General features: G+C 32.5%; 1 protein-coding gene across 1 annotated transcript in view; it reads right to left on the reverse strand.

Annotated features, from left to right (window-relative positions):
- LOC129228224 (protein MON2 homolog) overlaps positions 1 to 23007 on the reverse strand; it is an 87167-nt gene that overhangs the window by 11270 nt on the left and 52890 nt on the right. The window contains exons 20-31 of the mRNA XM_054862887.1: positions 22658 to 22833; positions 21924 to 22086; positions 20189 to 20476; positions 14821 to 14955; positions 12512 to 12646; positions 10578 to 10693; positions 8308 to 8502; positions 6013 to 6175; positions 4699 to 4842; positions 2032 to 2160; positions 1087 to 1204; positions 129 to 195 (exon numbers count right to left, since the gene is read on the reverse strand). Of these exons, the coding sequence (XP_054718862.1) occupies positions 129 to 195; positions 1087 to 1204; positions 2032 to 2160; positions 4699 to 4842; positions 6013 to 6175; positions 8308 to 8502; positions 10578 to 10693; positions 12512 to 12646; positions 14821 to 14955; positions 20189 to 20476; positions 21924 to 22086; positions 22658 to 22833 (1829 nt within the window). The remainder of the gene's footprint in view (positions 1 to 128; positions 196 to 1086; positions 1205 to 2031; positions 2161 to 4698; positions 4843 to 6012; positions 6176 to 8307; positions 8503 to 10577; positions 10694 to 12511; positions 12647 to 14820; positions 14956 to 20188; positions 20477 to 21923; positions 22087 to 22657; positions 22834 to 23007) is intronic.

Below are 23007 nucleotides of genomic sequence, written 5' to 3' on the forward strand. Positions count from 1 at the left end.
TATTTCAGGAATCATTATGATGTCCACATTTAAATTCTTACTTCTAACATTAAATCTGTTACAGAAATCTAAACAAGAAAAGTTTAGAACAAGCTTACAAGTAAAAAACAAAGTAGAAAACAAACTACCTCGCAGGAAATAAGAAGTCTTCTAATGCATATGCAAGATCAATCCACATTCCTTGAAATTGCGAAGCTGTGGAAACAATAAATGAAACTTACATGATATCAAAAGGAGTAAATCTTTTTCTCAAACACAATACTTTAGAATTCTTTCATATTATAGACGTTTTACACTGTCAATAGATAAGACAAACAGGATTGATTTTGCATCAAATCAATTAATATGTGCATATTACTAACATTATGTTTTTCATAAGAAATTACACATAGAAAAACAAATTCTATATTTTAATGGCAAAAAAAACGATGCAATAAGAATAACTTAGTGGTTCAAAAGACCAAATCTTAACTTTGAAATAATCCAAAAGGAAATCTTAATGATTATTAACAAGAAATAACAAGAAATAAAACACAATATACTCAATAGTTGTCCTGCTTTAATATACTGTTATACATAGAGGAAAGTAATAGTAAAGTTAAAAATATGCAAAATAACTAATAACTATTAAGGAAACAGACTCACAAAATTTATTTTTAAAGGTAAAGTTACTAAGTATAACAAAAACATATGAATGTGCAGAGGAAGACTATTCTTGGTGGGGCTCGCAATATATTAAGGTGTAAAAATATATTTCATTCACATTAAGAAAAAACTGCTTGAAGCAGAATACATTCGTTTACACTTTTTTTTTTTTTTTTGCATGTTTCAAAACCTTTTTTTTTTTTTTAAGTGTGTGACTTGTCACATTTAAAACATGTTTAAGTGCTTACATGCACAAAAATTACCCCTCATACTAACTGAATAGTAAAAATGTGTTTTATTAAATGAAAGAATCAAAAATAAGGTAGAAAGAAATTTAATTTAAAGATTTTTATGAAAAATGAATTTCTCTGAATTTTAGAATATTTCTGCTCTATAAATACTGGCACAACAAATATAGTTTATTGGGAAAAAAAATCTCACGGCATTGACGAGCGACAGGAAGTCCAGCATAGAGCACTTTCAGCAGAGCACTCACGGCCAGCTTCCAGGTTGTCTGGGATGGACAGGCATATTTCATGCTGAGGGGTAGTCTCAGAGACTAGAAAGAAAAAGGTACTTACAGAATAAAAATACTCATAAGAAGAAATATAAGAAACAAGTGCAACATTTTTTTTCTATATTTGTCACTTAGGTAAGCTTATTCTATACATAAAAGAGATAATGTTTGCTTCCATGTTTCTTTGTGAGCAATGCCTAGGAGGCCCTATAGCACATACAGCCATGAAATTCAATACGAAATTCGAACGTACCCAGAGAGGGTTTGCACCTTGAAGTCTTTTTTTAATTTTGAGTTAGTTATTTAAATTAATTTTTAAGTTATAATTTACATAATTCATTTAATAGTGGGGCAGGCAAAAAAATCCTCCCACCTTTTTACATTACATGGCGTTAGGAAGAACTCTTTCTTATGCACAAGAAGAAACTTGCTCTACTTCTTTCCAAAAATCAGAACAGGACATTATAAGAACGTCTAATTTAATCAACATTCAAGACAACTCAATTTGGTCGTTTCCGGATACATTTGTATGAACGGTTATGTTCAAAATAACTACCTGTAAACGTAGAATCACTTTCTGTTCCGTTTATTGCACATTTTAATTCAATAAAAGATGGGATTTTATCACTTTCTTTCTTTTCTTTTTTAGCTGACCAAGAATTTGAAATTTTTGAATTACGAAAAGTCCCAACAAAAGGATTAAATCATAAATAAATAAATTAGGACAGAAATGCACAAAACAGCCAAAATTTTTACTGAATAACCATGGTATACAACTAAAAGTCTGAACGAGATGTAATTTGAAACAAAAAAAATTGCTTGTTTTTAATTATTTGCAAAGGTGCAAAATAAAAAAACTCGAAACTTACTTTAACAATGGAATGCAGTACTTGTGCTTTGATAACATTTGGTTGTTGAGCACTTTGTTGATAAGCGCTTATGACCATTTCCAAAGCTTTCTCTCCAAAAGGAACATAATTCATTGCCACCCAATTTGTCTACAAAACAACAAAAATACGTTTTTTAAATGACACACAAGAGAACCATTATATAAATCTATGCTTATGAGATCAGATAGAAAAATTTATCAAGAATGTTTTTTTTTTAATTTATAGTCAGTGCTGTAACTTTCAAAAACTTAATTTTAATGTTCAATTAGTCATTGTTTTGCATGTTGAGGAGTGGGGAGGGGGTACTTTTAAGAACAATGCAGCAAACTTAATGAATAATTTATTTAAATTTACAATGGGATAAGTAACAGCTTATTTTGAAAAAATAATTAATTTCTTAATTTTTATCATTTACTAGCAAACATATCCAGCATAGCCTGGGTCAGTAATATTATTATTATTCAGAAACAATTTCTACTTTCCTTCATTTATTTTTTGCTGTGCTCTGCGGTTTCACCCACGTTAATAAGACAACAATGTATTAAAAAACCATTTTAAGTACATCACGCTATGATACATATATGAGGCAGTGAGAAACAAAGGGATGTAAGTGGCAAAATTAAAAATTTGGAGATAACGAGTACAAATGGTAGGTGAACCTCTCGCCTGTCTCAGCGCAAATGATAGTACTAATAGCCCTAATAGGTTCTGTTATACAGCATGATTTAGAAACATTTTTCAATGAAAACCTACATAAGACCTTGTCTTTAAAAGTGTTTTACTCAAACTTGAAAATATCCACTTACATCCCTTTGTTTTTCACTGCCTCATATGATATATCTATAGCAAAAAATTACACACCCTTATCCACATCAATGCTTTAAATTAAAGAAGAAAATCACAAAAAAAATATTTAAAAATATTTGGAAACACTTGATTTATAAATTAATTAATTTTGAAATGAGCCAGGTAAGAAAGGCTGAAAATCTTCCCACCCCCAGATGGGTTTGAACCCGATAACCTAGAGTTGCTAGCCGAGCGTTTTACCAACTGAGCTATTCGGGCAGCAAAAATTAAAGCTATTTATGCAACAAAAAATTCATCATGATTATTATTGATTTTATTTCAATTTATTGCTACTCCACTTATATTAGTCAAAGAGTGGTGTTATCTGGTCTTCCTCAATAAATGGTTTATTCAACACAAAAAGAATTTTTCAATTCGAATCAGAAGTTTCTGAGTTTAGCGCGTTCAAACCAACTCTTCAGCTTTATATCATTAGTATACATTATGAAAAAACCATTTTGTTTATTTTTAAACAAAAATTTTGAACTTTACTAAGCACAGAAGCAATATTATCTAAATGATTAATATTTTGGATATTGTCCATAATTATTGATTTTTTTTGGGGGGGGGAGGTTACAAAAAAAAAAAAAAAAGAAAGAAAAGTCTAAATTTTGGACGTTGTCGTAGTTGTTCAAGGCTGTAGTTTGTAGAAACAGCAATTTTTTTTTGTAGCAGCTCTGTGTATAGGAATAAATTTTTAAGAAAAAACAAATAACAAAAATTAAGCAAAACAGTTTTTAAGCAGCAAGTTTCCCTCACAGGTAAAAACTAACAAAAACCGACATTTTTTGACTCCTTCAAATCATATGGTTGCATACATAAAGACTAAATACCTAAGAATAAATCTTTTATTGAACTTAGCATGAAACTGAAAAAGTGTAATTCGTTCACTTTTGAGTGAAGAGTGACAAAAACTCAACTGGAATTGTTACAGGTCCTGTTTACTCAAATCAGCATTTTCCAAGATGGAAATTGTTGCTAATGTTTCATTTGTAATGGAAAAACTAATTACTGAGAGGATTTTTTGAAAAAATTATTGCTTCATTATTCTTCTTTGGTGGGAAATATGTAATAAAATTTGGCAGTTGGTTTTATTTAGTCTTGTTTTTTTAATTCCAAATTTTTAATATTTAAACTGCCTATTGCTTCATCTCTTGCCTCTTGCTTTTGTTCAATAACTTTATATCCAAAAGCACTAAGCCAAAAAACTTGTAGACTCAGGGACATGGTTGGATTTCATGTCTCTGCCGACCATATGAAACCGAAGGCGCCCATATAGGGGGGCAAGGGGGGCTCAAGCTCCTCTTAGAAATTAAAATTTTCTTGGCTTTAGTACTTTTTTCTTTGAAAAAATGTAAAAACATTTCTTCTCCAGCCATTAATGAATAATTAATTAAAAATGTCAAACTTTAATAACTCTAATCTGTACAAAAATGGGGAAAATATCCTGCTGCTGCTAAACCATGAGGGAAATATCTGAGCCCCACCCCCTTAAAATTTTGAATATGGGCGCCCTTGTATGAAACAGAATGTAATATTCTACATAATGAAAATAACTTCTTTCCTATTCTGTGTCCCATAAATATGCACAGCCTTCAAAATATGGAACTATAATTTCATGTATAGAATGCATTTTTTATTGGAATGTAATGTTTTAAAATTTCTTTTGAAACATTGCTGTTAGTTCAATACAATGCAATTGATAAAGACTCTTTTAAAATATTCTGACACATCAGATTTAGACTCCTAGATTGCAGACACAGGTGAAAAACGTTTTCATGAAGAATAAAATATACTCACAGAGGAATGCTTCATGTTTACAAAAGTGCGAGCTCGTAGCTGCCCGTACGGTGGAGGATTGCAGGCATAGGAAGCAAACATCAGCAGCTGGTTAATAATTGCAGGCAGGAGGGACACCAGATTTGCATTTTCATAGAGAGCTTCCTGTAAATGTTGAAAGAAAACAAAAATGTGTAAAAATAAGCACAAAAGAAAACTCAGTGTGTGGGAAAGAGATAACAGTTCTGAACTATTCTTATGAAATGCTACACATAGAATACAGTCAACCCTTGTTTATCGCGGTTAATTCGTTCCAGACTCTATCACGATAACTGAATTTTCGCGAAGTAGGATTCTGTATATATTTTTCTAATTAGAGCGCATAAAATTTATTTATAGCAATTTAAATAGGTTTTTATCATAGTTAGAGCCCCCTAGACATAAAACAGCACCCTTAGCCACCATTACATTTGTATTACTTAATATATTGCACAAAATATGAGAAAATTAGATATGTTAGACGTAATAGATATTACATTGTTAAAATTATCGGGAAATAAACTACACACATAGGCAGTTCTTATACACTACTACTACTCTATGAAACAACCTCAACTTGTTTGATGATGAATCAATTGTCCGTTAGTGACCGTAGCAGCCCAGGTTCTTCCCTCTACATTTACGTATACAACTTAAAAAGCTAGTACATTGTTCAACACCATTTACAGATGTATTTATCCCCTAGTAATAATACAGGGATTTATACTTTCCAGTTAGTGCTTAATGGTTAAAATCAGATAGCGATTCCCTACACTTTCTTTAGTGATTTTATACCTCCACTCCCTCAACTAGTACAACTAGCCCCTCAGACCGTACTTAAAAGCTTACCTTACTTAAAAGACATATACTTTGTTATTCTTTTGCAGAAAAAGTGTACATGAGTGCATAAAAAAGGCTAATTACTATATTTGAAAAAAAAAACTAGAAAAAACCGTGATGTAGTGAAGCAGCGAAAGTAGAAGCGCGAAGTAGCGAGGAACGACTGTACTTCATCAAAAATGCAACTTAGCCAGTATTATATTCATTGTCATTGATTATACTAAGTAAATAACAAGTATAAAAAAATGACATCTTAAAACCCAAACAGTAATACTTCACCTGCAGCTTTACATACAAGTTACAAGCATAGATGATAATTATGGTTATTAAAAAAGTTTGGGAACACTGTTAGATAGAACACCCTTGTTAACTCTTTTTTGATTATGAAACACTAGAATAGGGCTGGTATGCCTCAATTTATTTTTGGGTCTTTCACTCAAGGAAAATGGTGTTTACCTTCAGAAGTAGGTGCATAGCCTGTAAGAGGGATTCCTGCAAGTGGGTCAAGAGAACTTCGGTTAGAGATGGTAGGATGAATGGGGAAGCCTCTCCATGCACGGGAACAGCTGCAGCATTCTGTAGAACTGCTGCTAACTTTTGAAAGTCAGTGGCAACAAATCTGAAATGATCCATACAATAAATAATTCAAACAACTTTTCAATAAGAATATAAGAAGAAATTCAGAGAATTTGAGATTTTGTCACGATAATTCATACAAGCTAATACTCATTCTCAATACAAAGAAAACATATTAAATTCAACATCTTAAGCCAGAAGAAAAGGAAAGGTTATAAAAAATGATATATTTTATTTCAGCTGTACATTTAAAATCACTTACCGTTTTTCTTTTTTTCCCACTTGACACTACAATCAATGAAATGCTATAAAAGTTCTTCATTTGCAAAACAAAATCTTTATATATACACAGGATGCAATCTTTCGATGTAGCAACAGCTGTTCAACTTACAAAACTTTTATTTGCAAAGGGTGGAAAAATGCAAGGATTAAATGAGAATTTTAACAAAACCAGCTGCATCACATGATTTCCTTTTGCACCAATTTAATGATAATAGTAAGCAAGGAAACATTTTATAAATTTTCACCCCTAGTTTGTCGAGAACCAAAGCAAAAAAGGGTTTCACGGAGATTAATTTTTCCAATATCAGCAGTTTTAGCGATATTTAATAGTTAACTCTCTAAATATCACCAATAGCGCCAAATTTGTCGCCAAGATGGCGACAAAGAGTTTGGTGATATATTGCCAAGTGTTTTGCATTGAAATTAACACTGATTTTCCTCCAAAAAGATGTAAAAGACCCCTTTTGTAACATTAGAATGCAACCAAAGGGGAAAGTGCACAACTACACCCCACTAGGAGCTTACATACCAAATTTCAACTTGTTACAGCATACAATTTTTGAGTTATGCGAGATACATACGCATATATAAGTACATACGGACGTCATGTGGAAAACTCGAGGTAATTTCATCGGGGATTGTCAAAATGGATCTTTTGGGGGTCTATACGTCCTTAGATGCCCAAAAGATCCATTATGCAGATCACCCCACATATGCAATGCGCATGTGGTCGGGTCGAGAAAACAGCTCAACATTCTCTCTGGGGTGAGCAAAATGGAAATTAAGGCCAAAATTTGAGTAAAAAAATTTTTGCGAATAAAATACTTCCTTTATGTAAAAGGAAGTAAAAATACAGTCCAAAATCAGCACTATGTTAAGTGCACTACTAGTCTTTTCTCGAGTTTTTAACATCAAAATTATTTTGAAGAAAAAGAGCTAACTATATAACTTTCTAATTTTTTTTTTTTTTTTTGAAAGCAATTGAAATGAAACCTAAAAGCTGGGACATGTCTGAATTTGTTAAGGAAATTTTCACCGATTACACAAGACATGCTTCTAGATAATTTGATACCAAATGATACTGCAGCCCATGCACAAAAAGAGACTTCAAAATAAACATAAAAATTATTTTATTCTATTTAAAGATTTTATCTATGTTTAATTGATAAATAAGTTTGATCATTAAATCATTTTTACGGTAAGTTACTTAACAATATATGAGGGACAAACTGTGTGTGTAGATATCTTTAATTAAAAACATAAACAAATAAAAAAAATAATAGTTATTTACCTCATAAAATGCCCTAATTATTATCCTTTTATAGTAAAAGAAAAAGTGAAAACATATTACCGAATTCTAAAACAGGGATGTGGAATAGCTACTTTTTTCATCTACCAGATACAAAATTTGTATCTTTAAGTTTAAAATATGCGATTTTTTTTTTTTTTTTTTGCCATTAGATGTTACATTAGACATGTTGTGCAGTGCATCCTAAAAAAATATAATACTTGCAGTCAGTTTTGAATAAAATCTTAAATATCATCTTTTTCTCTGTGGGACAGTATATGTACAAAAAAAATTTTTGAAAATGACTCATATAATTATGTTTTAAACTCAAAAATTCCATGTGGGGTAAAAAAAAGGTCTACAACTCATCTTGTTCATCATAGGCTTAGCAAACATCAGGCAAGAAATTGTGTTTCACATTTTAAATAACCCAAAAACAATTTTAATTTGGAACTTTTAAAGGTTTTTTTATTATTATTAAATCAATATATTTTGCTCAAAATATTACAAAATGAAAGACATGCTGATTTTGGCGGATTTTTACTACATTTGTTTGTTTGTTTTTTTAATCAACTGTGGAAATTGCATATAGAAAAACTTGTTACCTTGATTTTATGTGTTGAAATAATGATGGAAATATTTGAATGAGTGCTGTCAAAAACTGCTGGTCTGGAACATAAAGCATGGAATAATCACTTTTGGAGAGAGCTGAATCCACAAGTCTTTCAGGAGGGGGTTTGGTGCTTTCCACACCAATATTGTACCAAACTTTCCAAGCTGCACTCCATAAAGCGGTTTGGCTACAAAACGTAAAATTATCATTGAGTTGAAGGAATTGTACATATATTTAAATTCAGTTGTTAAAATAAGTTTGAAATCTAAGACAAGAATTTCATGATAAACTAGTCAGTCCTCTGCTTATTTTCTAACAAATTGAAATTCCTTAGAAATTTTGATTTCCAATTTTCAATTTCGATTGAGTAAAAAATACTCCATAACATTTTGTTCTTGTCAAAAGCATATACAATAATTTTTGCTTTACATGCAGAGTGTGGAAAAAAAACACGATTTTTAAACAATGTATTAATTTTTGTTAACTAATACCTATGCAGGGTTCGAAAATTATATTGCCTGACACGCCCAAGGCATGTAAAAATTCCAATTCGGCATGAATCTTTTACCCGTACATGCCTGGCTGGGCATGTAATTTATAAATCGCTCAAAATTTATTTCAAGTGGTACCGCTAAAATCACATTTGGCACAACATAAAATCATTAGGAATCGTCGGGCAAGTTGGTGAGCGATCTGCCGTAAGTAGAGTATCAAAAATTGATCATGTAAAAGTTTTATTTGGACATGTATTTTTTAGACAAACATGCCCAGCAGGGCACGTAAAATTTTTGATATTTTTTGCAGCCCTAGTACTATGCAAGTAAAACTACTACTATGGAACAACTAAATACTATGAAAGTAAAACTACCATCTTTACTAATAATAAAGCTCAAAGTCTCTCCGTCAGGATGTCTGGATCTCTGTGACCCGCATAAAGCCTAGACCGTTCGGCCGATTTTCATGAAATTTGGCAAAGTTAGTTTGTAGCATGGGGTGTGTGCACCTTGAAGCGATTTTTCGATAATTGGATTTTGTTCTTTTTCTATTTTAATTTTAAGAACATTTTTTGGAGCAAAATTATCATAAGATGGACCAGTAAATTACGAAATTATCATGACGTGAAATGGGAGAGCCAATGAACATAGCCAATAGGCGAGAAATTCATCATTAATTATTTGTAAATATAGAGGCGAACCAAATTACCTTTTAATTTTCTATTAAGGGCAAAGCCATGCGGGTACCACTAGTTCTAAATAAGCCACAAGCTACCACCCCATAGTTAGAGCTGTTATTGTTTGTTGTCGTACGCCAAGTGCAAAATGAAATTTAATAAAGCAAAAAAAAAAGGAGAGTCAGGAAAGCTTAAAGAACCGCTTTGGTGAATTCTTCGGCCTTGTCTGTACACAGCGTTTGCTTTACACAGTTCAAATCTATTTTGAAGAGGGCCGCTATGATAAACGGGCAATTGAAAATGTGTTCCAGGTCAAATTGTTTGCCTGGGTAATGTAGGCATTCTATAGCCAGAGCTAAACCAGAATTGCAAATCAAACAGCTTGTTACAGCATACTGCTGTTTCACCCTTGTTTGGGATTATCAGTCTAGAACAGCAATAAGTTGAAAGCCAAAAACTTCACATGAAGGCTGAGATTATCTTCTCTAAGCTAAACTTATTGCAGTACACCACCTGAGAGGTCAGTAAACAAGGTGCGGCTCTACCTTGAAAAGTGAAGATGAGAGCTATGTTAATAAGCTACAAGAGCAAGTTACCATCCTCATGCTGAAATAAACTTAGCTATCCCTGTGACGATAACGTCAGCGTTTATTTGAGGGTTTTTGCTTTCAGCTCCGTTATGACTATTTCAAACTAACAATACATAACAAGAGGAAAACTGCAGTATATGGATACCATAATGAGCAGTTCAGTTTTTGCATGCAATTCTGCTTTAGTGCTAGATATGGGGCACTAACTAGTACCTTTAAAAAAACCTTAGATAATGAAAGCTCTCTTTGTATAATGTTTTAAAAATCAACCATAGCTCAACTAGTAAACAATATCCTAGCACAGATTAGATTATTTTTAAAAACGTGATTTTCTAAGGCTAAAAAGGTAAGCATTATTCTCATAACTATTCTAAAGTCGGGAAAAACAACTTTTCTTTAACAATAAGAAACTTTCAATTTTGTGTCAAGCAAAATAACAAAATTTTATTTTAAATTTTGATCAGAATCCAGAAAAGGGAAAAAAATAAACATGAACTATACTTTTCGATAAATATATCGTCATCTTCCACTTCAGGAGAAGTATTTTCAACTTTACTGTCTTGATGATGGCCAATATTTAGAATTTCCTGAAAACTTTTCAAAGCAGAAAAAGATACCTAAAAGAGGAAATCAAACATTTTTAAAACAAGTCATTGAAATGTTACGTAGATCTTACAAATTTTTAAAGCATTATAAAAGAGTTTAATAGAATAAACATAAAAACATTGAATAAAAGAGTACTGTAGCTTTTGATACATAATTTTCAACATCTGTAAAATGTAAACAAAACTTGAAGTGTGAAACATTTAATTGAGCCAGCACAAAATAAAAAGCAGATTTTCATAAATAATGGAGCAACTGCAACCTAACCGGGCAGTACTGAAGACATGCAGATCCTAATCACAGCATTACAACTATGTCAAATCAGGTTTACCCCTACTATTGTATCATTGGGTTTAAGGAACTACTGAAAAATTATTACAATTAATGGCTAAAAAACTCCAAAAAAATTATATAAGAAGAGAGCCCTACATGTTTGTAACCATATGAAACATCATATTAAAGTCATATGAAATACAATTTTTTTTTTAGTAGGATTAAAATGCTTACTTCTGAGTAAAAACAATTTTAAACCAGAGTATTTCAGAATACATTACAAAAAAATAATATATATTGTGTGGCAATAATTTTTTTTTTTTTGCAGTTTGTTCTATAAATGTGTTGGTTTATTTATTAACTAGTGGTGCCCGCACGGCTTTTCCCGTAATAGAAAAATTGAAAGGTCTTTTGGTTCGCCTGTATATTTACAAATAATGTATGGTGAATTTTCTAGCCAATTGGCTTGTGCCCATGTTACGGTTCCACGTTATGATAATTTCGTAATTTACTCATCCATCTTACGATAATTTTGTTCTTAAAATTGAAATAGAAAAAGAACCACATCGAATTTTCGAAAAATCGCTTCGAGGTGCACACCCCATGTGACAAACTAAATTTGTGCCAAATTTCATGAAAATCGGCCAAACGGTCTAGGCGCTATGCGCGTCACAGAGATTCTGACAGACAGAGATCCGGACAGAGAGATTTCCTGACAGACAGAGGTCCGGACAGAGAGATTTCCTGACAGACAGAGATCCGGACAGAGAGACTTTCAGCTTTATTATTAGTAAAGATTATACAGAAACCTTTAAAACCAAAAAAAAAAAGAAAAACTTTCAACAAACTCTTAGTTCAAGTTTTTACTAAAAAAAAGTCAAAAAAAATTTTTTTTTGTTCAAGCCCTCCAAAATGAACATAGACCTAAGCACTTTTCACTTCAGTCCCCTGTACCTACCACTGGGCTTAATCAGTTGGATGGAACCCTGAAGACAGCTCTGATTTTTTGAACCAGACCAGAAAACAAGCAATCCCTGGTCCAATACCCCCAGAGGTATTGTTCCACTTTGAGGACTTTGTGACCACGAGCATATTTAACGTCCCCGCAGTCACCATTATAGAAAACAGTGGATCTTCAACCAGCGAGGATCGAACCCGGGACCCTCTGGTCACATGTCTAACGCCTTACCCATGGCCCCATAGACCTAAGCACTGGACCAGGGATACAAGTGGACTCAAGTAAAATTTTCTGAACTCAGTGGAAATTTTTGGAAGCTACGCTCCTCCCCCATAAAAACTCTTCAAATATTCCTAGAAAAATCATTGAAAAAAAACTATTTCGAAAGTTTTTTATCTTTTAAATACAGTTTTTCAGCTTTAGAATTTTACCAGACCAACATTTTTGGAAACGGCAGCTCAAAATTTTCAGAAATGACAGAAATTTCGGACAAATTAACAAATTAACTTTCGACAATTAACTTTTTTTTGTGACTTTTGTTGTTTTCGTAGCATGTGTGTAAATTTGCAGCTAAAATACATTTTATAATTCTGTACAATACCTCACTATTTTTGCTCAGGGCTGAGCTCTCTATGAATTCCAGAAGAAGAGCCCATGCTCTAGGAAAATCCTCCAGCTTTTGCAGAACATCTCTCTTTGTGTGAAAGATTCTTGCAACACCCGAAAGAGTTAGTACCTGCACAAGAAAAAAAAGTTACACAAAACAAAAGACATTCAGCCTAATCTCTTAAAGTAAATGTAATTATTTCTCAAAAATCTACTAAATGTAAAGAACTCTTATCTCTAAATATGCGGAAATTGAAAGATGAACACATCTCAAAACACACTTAAAGCATTATGAAGTTTTTTTCATATATTTATTAATCTTAAAGGCCATAGCCCGACTTTACATGAGATGTTGAGAACTTCTAAAGTGTAAATTTTTAGAAAATAAAAGAATTTACACAAAGTTTATTTAAATATAAAAAAATATATACAAGATTTCTTTTTTTTTAATACAGTGAAACTTTGGTAACTCGGCACGCGGATAACTCGACATTTATTTTTCTTATTGTTGGCCCAATGCTAATTTCAAAATGGGCAAAGCCCTCTCTAACTCGACCCACATTTGCAGGAACCCATATAAGTTGACGTCCAATTGCTATTCTAGTCCGATTTTTGCTGTCAACATTTTTTCATATTGACCACTTTTCTCATAATTTTATGCTGCAGTTTCATGGTCAGTCAACCCTTTGCAGGAAAGCTCTTTCAAAAAATTGCACCTTTTATCCAGGAGAGTCAGCTACCACACTCTGCGCTGTTACTGCAATTCTGAAAGGCTACGAAAAGGTAGGACAAATGCATCCAGGGGAGTCCTCTAGAGAAAAAAGGCACAATGACAAGTTTTTCAAACAAGTGTGAGCAGGACTTTTTATGGATTTATTCCTCACGAGGTATTCAAGCAATATTAGTGATTTTATTATGTACTTTTCAAAAAAAAGAAAACATTTACTACAATTAATTTTTATAATGTGAATGTTGAGCATAGAAAGTAATTGATACAGAAACTCGTTAGTGGTTAAATTTATGGAATCTCAGTAAGTGGACATCCGCTTGAATCAACATGTTTTCATGTTCCCTTGAGGTGTCGAGTTACCGAGGTTTCACTGTATTAGGTAATATACATAACATAATATGATAATGTGCTAACTTACAAAATTTTCTGACAGTTCAGGAGCTTGTGCAAACTGTCACATCAGCAGAATTGCATTCAATCTTTTGTTTGTTTTAGATAAGTCAATTCAGTTAGGCATGTTTGACTTGTAAACAACATAAAATTTCTAATTATTACAGAATAAAGCAGCTTCCCTCTGCTGATATTATCTGACACAGATAGAATAGTGAGTGTTTTAAGCAGAAGATAGTAACTACTTTAGGATTATCAAGTACTACAGTATGGTGCAAGAAGAGGGGCTAAACATGGCAACAATTTTCTCCTTTCTACATTCCTTACATTCTAGCATGAGGCCTCAATATTGCCATGCGTCAAAGCATGGGTTAAGAGAACTGGTAAGGTTCTTTCTAAGCTTAGGATGAAGCGTGGGTTTAAGCATGCAATGCAGCAACCACAACTTTTAGACTACATGAGGTTGGCAAAATATTAAATACTGGAGAAAGTATCCAAATAAGAATTATATAATGAGTCAACTAATTGTAAAGTTTTGCAAAACATCAACATCAATTTCTTTTGGATGTGTACAAACCCAGTTGCATTCAAATTTTAATGGCAGAAAAAGTGAATACATATTTAAAGTGGTTCCATTATAATTAAAATTACCCTATTTATACCATAAGGGCACAACATAAAGCTGGTTCAAATATATGTATGTCATCCTAACTTGGTTGCTAAACTATGTGAACAACCAAGTTAGTATGACATACAAAACGTGTGTGGGGGGGGGGGGGAATGCAATAAAAATAATAATAATTCAGATAAGGGTTTCTTGGCGTCTTTATTCACTGTAGTTACCATCATTAAGCCACTGCAATTGATGTAGAAACCAAATAGAAAGCACAATGCACAAATTCTGTGATACAATAGTTTTTTTTGTTTGTAAATGGTTGTTTTTCTGCAGAAGCCCCGTTCTCACCTAGTGACAATAATGTAAAAAAGTTTTCTTAATGTAAACTTCTTCCCCAGTCCATATAATGTGCATTACAAGTTACAATGACTTATGTCTATTTATGCTAGTTCTAGGTGGAACCAAACAGGAAAACTATAATTATAATCACTTTTATTTATATCAAACAAAGAGGGAGAAAAAATAACTTCCAACTTCAGGCAGTACATTATCATAAAATATAACACACCTGAGTTTCTGCCCACTGTTTTTGTGCAGTATTTCGAGAGTGATGGATCAGAATATTTCCTCCCATGTCAGTTATTTTGTCTGTGGATGCGGTTCCTGACAAAGATCTCACTCTATCAAGCAACGGGAAAAGTACCTACAAATAAAATGCAGTACAGAACTACTTATTTAACACTTCTATATGTTTTCCATAATACACAGGATGATTATGCAATTAAATCCCATTACAACAAATATCAATACGAGAAAATATCCGTTTCAACAAAATAAATTTTCAGTCTTTATGTAATTTCTATTTTATTGCTGGAATTCCATTGCAAAGAGATTCTAATTACAATGAATAAAATTTGTGTTCCCTTGAAGTTAGTTTAACGGGATTTCACTGTAATTCAAGTCCCACTTTTAAAATGCTGTGAAAAAAGAATCACTGGTCAGAATGACTACCAGGGCCGGATTTAGAAGTGTGGAGGCCCTGGGGCAATGAAGGAGTGGAGGCCCTTAATCAGGGTTCGAAAAGATCATCAGATTTTCGAAAATATCCGATACTTTGATATATATCTGAATAGTTTGATATATATGTATACATCCGATATTTTCAACCCATGAAAGTTAGGATATTTTGTAAAAAATTTACTGTGGGGGCCCCTTGGTTGTGGAGGCCTTGGGGCAGTAGATCCGCTTGCTGTCCCCTAAATCCGGCCCTGATGACTACAAATTTGAACCGTAGACTGCTACTACTTGTAGAAGGGGAAAGCAATTATTACAGTTTATGTGTCTTTGAGTGAAATATTACACTGAGTTAATAAGGTTCTTTTAGGTAAATGGCAACTGTGCAGTAGAAGCTTTAAAGAAATTCCGGTCATTAAAAAGTGAAAAAAAACTGGTCCAAGGTCTGCCAAGTGTCAGAAGAAAATGACTAGGAAATTTGAAGAGAAAGGTTTTATTTAAGTGAAATCTGGTAGAGGGATGAAATCTATTGCTTTGACGTCATTAGAAGATGTGAGCATAGTATTACAAGAAGGACATTTTCTTATGCCATACAGTTTCCCCCTTCGTCACGTATATTTAATTATTCAGTTCAAATTTAAAGTCATTTTTGACTTAATTGTACCAGTGGTTCGATTTATGCAACATTTTGAAAGCAGAACTTAAATTACAATAATCTGATATATACTACATACATATTATAAGAAATTAAACACATCTATAAAATTAAAGTGTACTAATTAGGAGATTATTATTATATTATTAAACAACATTCCTACATGTTCCATTTTTTGAAGCAAAGATATTAGAACTGAAGATGAATGCACAAAATAGAAAGGATTTTTATAACACAAAATTTGTGGTTAAAGGCAATACCTAATGCGCTAAAACAACTGTTACAAAACATATGAATGAAATTAATTACTTTAGATTTAACAATTTGTTATCTCTTAGCAACTACAGTCAAACTTCGATACAACACCACTGTTGGATACAATTCTATGATGGCGTTATATCGAGGTAGGAGGTATATCGAATTATAAAGTAATATGATTACACATATAAGTAAAATCTTAGCATTAAGAAATATGATAAAATTAAACTATATACATACCTCTTTAAGTTCAAAAGTAAAAAATAAATTTTAGAGATGCAACTTTTTTCTTTAAGTTTTATCTTTTACTTGTTCTCAGGGACAAAATATTTTAAAATACTACTTAGAATTTTTGTTTAAAATAACTGTTTCTATATCCTTTTCTATCGTGAGAAGTTTGTCCATCCTTTTTCTATCACTCATATTTTTCTCAAAAATCCTTCTTAATTTCTAGAGGATATTTTTCCCAACTTAAGACTAGATATTTTTTCCTTCATAGTCAGGTTCTTCTTCAGACAAATCGGAATTTGAATCTGGTGTTGCTAATTCAATAATGTTCTCATGAGTCATGTCTTCAAAAGTCGATACTGCTTTCTTGGCATCAATGAATTTATTTGCTGTAAAAGGATGTTGCAAAACAGTTAATTGATGCTATCCTGTATCTCCTGCATTTTGACATGGTTTTGCAGACTAGGGTTTTCGCCTTCTACTAAACAAATATGTTGACAATGTTTCTGGTGTAATTCCCTCCCAGGATTTTTTTATGACGTGAATTGCTTCTTTCAAAGAAATAACAGAAAAATCATCATTTTTGATGCACTTGACAATATGTCTAACTTGAAATTTTCGATAAATGCACTTTCTCCAAGGGTTGAAGGCCACCTGCGCAAGCAGGGGGAAAAATTTAATCCGTATATTGCTCATAGTAATTGTTTTATGGCAAGGTGCATTATTTATTATGAGCAGAATATGTCACTCTTTCCTCTTCCTTTCATCATCAAATGATTTCAACCATTTTTGAAACAGTCATCCATGCTATTTGATTACTGTCATTACTAAAGAACAAAGCGGGATTGAAATTTTTAAAGCATCTAGGCTTTGCTGCTTCACATATAACTGTCACAGTTCTCTTACCCAAACCATCTACATTTGTGCAAAATACAAGTGATACTCAATATTTTGCTTTTTGCTTTTTTACATCCTTTAAGAGCTCCATTTGATATTGTTTTATCTGGTTGCGAACAAAAAGTCCTCTCTCATCCATGTTGTAGACATCAGCAGCAGCATATTTTGAAATTAAAGCCCGTATTTTTTCCCGGCCCTTTGTCACAATAGTTGGATCAATGTTGGCAGTTTCACCAGATCTTATGTGTTGAGAAAGACCATGACGTTTTATAAATCTATTCAGCCAACCGTTGCTAAATTCAAAGTCAGTGATATTTATTTGCTTCCCAAAAATTGTAGCATGTTCTCTGATTATGTCTCCAGTTATTGTAGCAGTTTTGGCACTCATCAGCATAATCCAAGTGTATAAAGTATCTTCCAACTTCTTGTGTTTAGCAGATTTTATTCGTAGAGCATTTGTTCATACATCATCAACATTAAACCATTCTTCTTTATCACTAAGATGTCTCCAATGCATCGTCGGCTAATGGCTTTTTTCTACATTATGGAAAAATAACTTGAAATGCTTTGCTGTGAATAGCTCTGTTTGTATTCAAATTTTCTGCTTCTCAGAAATGAAGAGATGACTTCTTTTTGACAATGTATAAGCAATGTCAGACATAAACCGAAGAAATCTATTTAATTTTACAATTCTACATCAACCAACTAAAAAACTTTCCACAGCAACAACTTCTTTAAGATCACAACGCTGAGTGGAGAGCCAAATAGAATTCTATGAGCAATAGTAAGTTTCGTAGACAAAAAAATACCAGCCTTGCACTAATCCTTTTCAAAGCAGGCAGTAAATTTAGCATTTCTAAAGCCCAAGGAAAACAAGGTTTTTGCTATCATGGGAAGAGAACTGCATAATAATGTTGTTGGCAGATGTTATCAGGACATATAAAGTGCATCCCTTGCTCCCAAAACCGAAGCTAAAAGCGTTATAAAGCAATAGACCCTTTTCCTCCCTTTTCCTGTTTAATCACTGATCGCATTTCTTGGTAAACCACATGTTTACTGTTGACGACCTCTCCATGGAGTGTTTTTGCCTGGACATACTCTACGGTAAGTTGGATTACACACGTAGATATCAAAGAAGAAATGCAATGACAGTACAAATAAATTTTGGAAAAATATTTTTTTGGGGGTTGCCGTCAGGCTGACATTGTATCAATTTGGCGTTATAACAGATAAATTACATTAAAACTCCTATATGGAAGATTTGTTTAGGCACAATTACGATGGTAAAACGGGATTGGCACTTTAAAGGGTGGCACTTAAAAGTTTGACTGTGCAGTGAAGCACTGTTTATACGTTTCTCTTTTATACATTTTATCAATTATACGTTTTTAAAATTGGTCCCTGCAAAGTCTAATACACATTAACCTATACCTATTATACGTTTTTTCGTTTGTATGCCTTTTTCATACAGTCCCTTCAAAAATGTATAAACGGTGCTTCACTGTATTTATAAAATCTTTCAATTTTCAAATTTTTCTCAGAACAGATTTAAAATTGGAATATTTTACATTGCATAATACACAAATTAAATAAAATTACGATGAAATGTCATTTTTATGCTGTTGTTTACTTTTCATGCTTTTATAGTATTTAACTAAAAATGTGCTGAAAACATTCTAGCAAGTAATGGAATATACAAATATTACAGCTATTTCTCTCTTATACCTCTGTTTTGGCATGTACCAATTGTATATTTTAGCAATTGAAATATTCTACATAAATATAACTTAGATACCAATGGAGTAGTCCAAAATAAAGTGCACATTCATCATTATAAAGTAGTATGATGTCGATTATTTCTAACACTTTGCATGCAAAAACATATAAAAAAACTTAGCAGCATTACAAAAAAAGTAAAAAGTTTGCCGTTGTGCAAAATATCAAAAATAAAACTCAATGTACAAACAGCAAAGAAAATTGTAGATTTTGGTGTTACAAGGAATCACATTTTCCATTCAAAAGATACAAGATCATAGATGGGAAGACATTCAACAAAAGTCAATCAGCTGCTTTTCCTAGTCTATTTCTAAGTCTTTTATAGATGTCCATTCACCCATAAGGTCACATTGCTTGCACTAAAAAAAGGGCTCTTTGTGACTCCAAAACACATGGCAGCAATATTTAGTGCTATTAGGGCTTCTAACCATGATTTTGGTTTGTAGGGAGATTCCACCATAAATTTTACTTTTTTTTTTTTTTTTTTTCAAAGTTCTTTTCCAATAGCTCAGCATCAAAAAAAATCAAGCATTGGTTAATACAGTGAAGCACCGTTTATACGCTTCTCTTTTATACGTTTTTATCAATTATATGTTTTTAGAATTGGTCTCTGCAAAGTCTTATACATATTAAACTATACCTATCATATGTTTTTTTTTTTTTTTTGTTTGAATGCTTTTTTCATACAGTCCCTTCAAAAACATATAAACGGTGATTCACTTTATTATCTTATTTTTTCTAACTCTTACAAAACAATTACATACACAATATAAATATTCTCAGTTTTTTATAACTAATTATTAATTTTACTAAACTTGTAATGTGTAACAGTTTAAGATTTCAGTTGTCACACACGTTGAAAGTTTTATAAAACTAATAATTAATCATAAAAAACTGAGAATATTTAAATTGTGCATGTAATTCTTTTATGAGAGTATGTAAAATAAGATAATAAAACTAATGCTTGATTTTTTGATGTTGAGCTAATGGAAAAGAACTTTGAAAAGAAAAATAGTGTAAAAATGTCACACATGTTACAGTAGAATTGCTCTATAGCAGAATTTTATTCAATGATTTTAAAGGCTAAAGCATTATTAAAAATAATTACCTGCCATAAGACCACCTGCCATGTTGTCTGCTGTAGAAGGCTACCATGAGCACCCAGTGTAGAGAAGAGTGTCTGGCCAGCACTCTTGCGCACAGCAGGCCGAGAGTCAACACACAGGTCACCCAGCCGGCAAAATAGGCTCAACCAAAGTCTGTCGAACGGTAGAACGGTGTACTCGTAGCTCAGAACTTGTACACAATTCAGAACACCCATTTCTTCTTCTGAAGCAGAGGATAAATCAAGGGAGATTTTTTCTTGGTTTTGGAACAAGTGGTCTGCAATGTTCCACTAAAAGAAGGAAAAGGCATAAGAAATTACGAGTTTTAGTAAAAAAAATAAATCCAACATTACACTGATGTCTATAACTTTCAGGCAAATGGGGAGTCTCTAAAAAAAAATCAAAAAATAAAAAAGTTTCTAAGGCACCATTTTAATTAAAATACATAAAAAGCAATTACAAGTGCAATTAATTAGACTCCTCCTTTCTTACAGTCATTATACTTATGTTTTAGTGGCATAGTTGAAAATAGAAACCCTTACATCAGTTGTTCTAATTCAGAAAATTGGAACAAACTTAATGTAATGCAGAAAAGAAAGCTCTTTCGAACGAAATAGAATGTTAGGGGGCTGGGAAATATTTCAGCTCTTTAATAGGCAATTTATGTGAAATTTTAGCTCAAAAAGTTTATTACAAAAGAACTATTTTGAAATTAAAAAACAAACACTTTGAGGTGCAAACCCCCTGGGGGCTCGAATTAATTTTGTACAAAATTTCAAGGTTGTAGGAGCTATGTCTCCTAGAACGCAGGTCCGGACAGACAGAATTTCACGATTCCTTTGACACTATTTTTTTAACATACAGAGATAACTTTGTATTCATCCTCAAACAATTCCACATCATGTACAACTTTTTTTCTTAATTTTTAATAATGCAAATTAACATAATAGCGAATATGATCTGGCCTATCCCATAATCAAAACACAGTTCATGTGCTTCTTGTACTTTAGGCATGAGTAAAAAGATAAATTCACACATTTACAATAAATGTGATCCTCTAGGTTCAATTCAGGCTTTACACGACATAAAAGGTTTGCCTTAACAAAAATTGTTAATGAATAAATACATCATAATTAAGTGACAAACTCATTTGTTTATTAGAGCATATGGGTGCAATAAAGAATTACTCTCGAGATCCTAATACCATGAAACATGCTTTAAAACACAGCCCACTTGTCATGGAAGAACATTATATTTCCACATTGAGCGAATAAATCTTTTATGCATAATTTGCCTATGATGCATGCATTCATTAACTTCATTTCATTGTATGAATATTTCAAATTGATCATTTTGCAAAATTTAAATTAAAATATAAAAATTGTGGCAATGATCTGCCCTAGTATGTTCAGAAAATAAGAAGGTATCAGCAAATCTGGAAACTAAAAAAAAAAAAGAGTTTCAAAAGGCAAGGTTTAAATTAATACACAAGCAATTAAACACAACTGAGGATCACAGAATTATCAAAATACTTGTTTTTCATCTAAACAATTCATAAAAATTCCTGTAAGAAACATATTTTGCAAATTGTCAATTTAAAACAAATTTACATAGAACAATAATATAAAAGGAAAAAAAGAGGAGAAAAAAGAAATTATTTATAATGATAGCTTAAACTGTAGTTTGATAACAAGATAATTAAGAAACCTGGGACACAAAACTATATTATACACATACAAGAAGTCCAACAGCTGCAAGGGATACATTCAGCTCTTGAGTTTGAGAACCAAATTTAGCAGCAGCATCTACACATAACTGCAGACAGGTGCAGGGCATGATAGGAGTGTAGTCAGCAACAACAAGCTGAAGGCACTGGAATGCTGATCTGATCAAAGACTCACTATGAGAAAAGATTAGAAAAAAAATTCAGACAATCATTCAACACTTCGGAAAGAAATACACAATACGCTTTGTCTAACAAAAGAGAATAGTCATTATCATCAGAGTATATTGTTAATGAGGATCACAACAAAGACTTGAGTATTTGATTTTGAATAAACATGAACTCACCACTTAATGATACAAGAACCACTGACAGAACTATAAGTGCACACAAGTTACTTTTGCTTAAGTCATGGTGATTCTCATAAAACAAAACATCCTCATTAAACTACTTCATGCAAGGATAAACTCAGCATTTGACAAATACCCATATGTGCAATGCATAAGTTCAAGATGCAAAACCAATGGGGGGAAATCATTGAAGTATCAGTATTAAGCAGGCACAAAATAATAATGTTTTCATTCTTAACATTTCCCCAAAGAATACTAAATATCTGAAATGCTTACGGCACAGCACACTAACATAAACTTACACCATCTCAATGATGAAACTGAGGGGAAAAATGTATCCTAACATTGGTCACACATGAGTGCAAAATAACAATTCAACACAAGCACCAGGAACTTACCCGTGATCTTCGTTTACAGCTCCAATAACATCCAGCATTTGGGGCCAGCCACTTGATATTATCTCACCGCTGCTATGAAGGACTTGGAGGGCACAGTCCAGCTGTTTCTGCCTTATGTCTGGATGAGAAATGGAGGAGAGCTCTTGCAGAGGGCTCAGCAGCATCACTTGCAACTTCTAAGAAGAAAAGGAAACCTTAACATAAAGCATGAAACAAATAAAATGTTTATCTTCAAGCAATAAGTTTAAAACAAATATACAAGACTAGAATTCCCGTACCCGGCATTGCTCGGGTAATGGAATTAGCAGGGGCTAATAGTGCTTGGTGCATCTAGTTTCGAAAATCCAATA

Source organism: Uloborus diversus, chromosome 8 (assembly GCF_026930045.1).
Source record: "Uloborus diversus isolate 005 chromosome 8, Udiv.v.3.1, whole genome shotgun sequence".
NCBI classification, from domain to species: Eukaryota; Metazoa; Arthropoda; class Arachnida; order Araneae; family Uloboridae; genus Uloborus; species Uloborus diversus.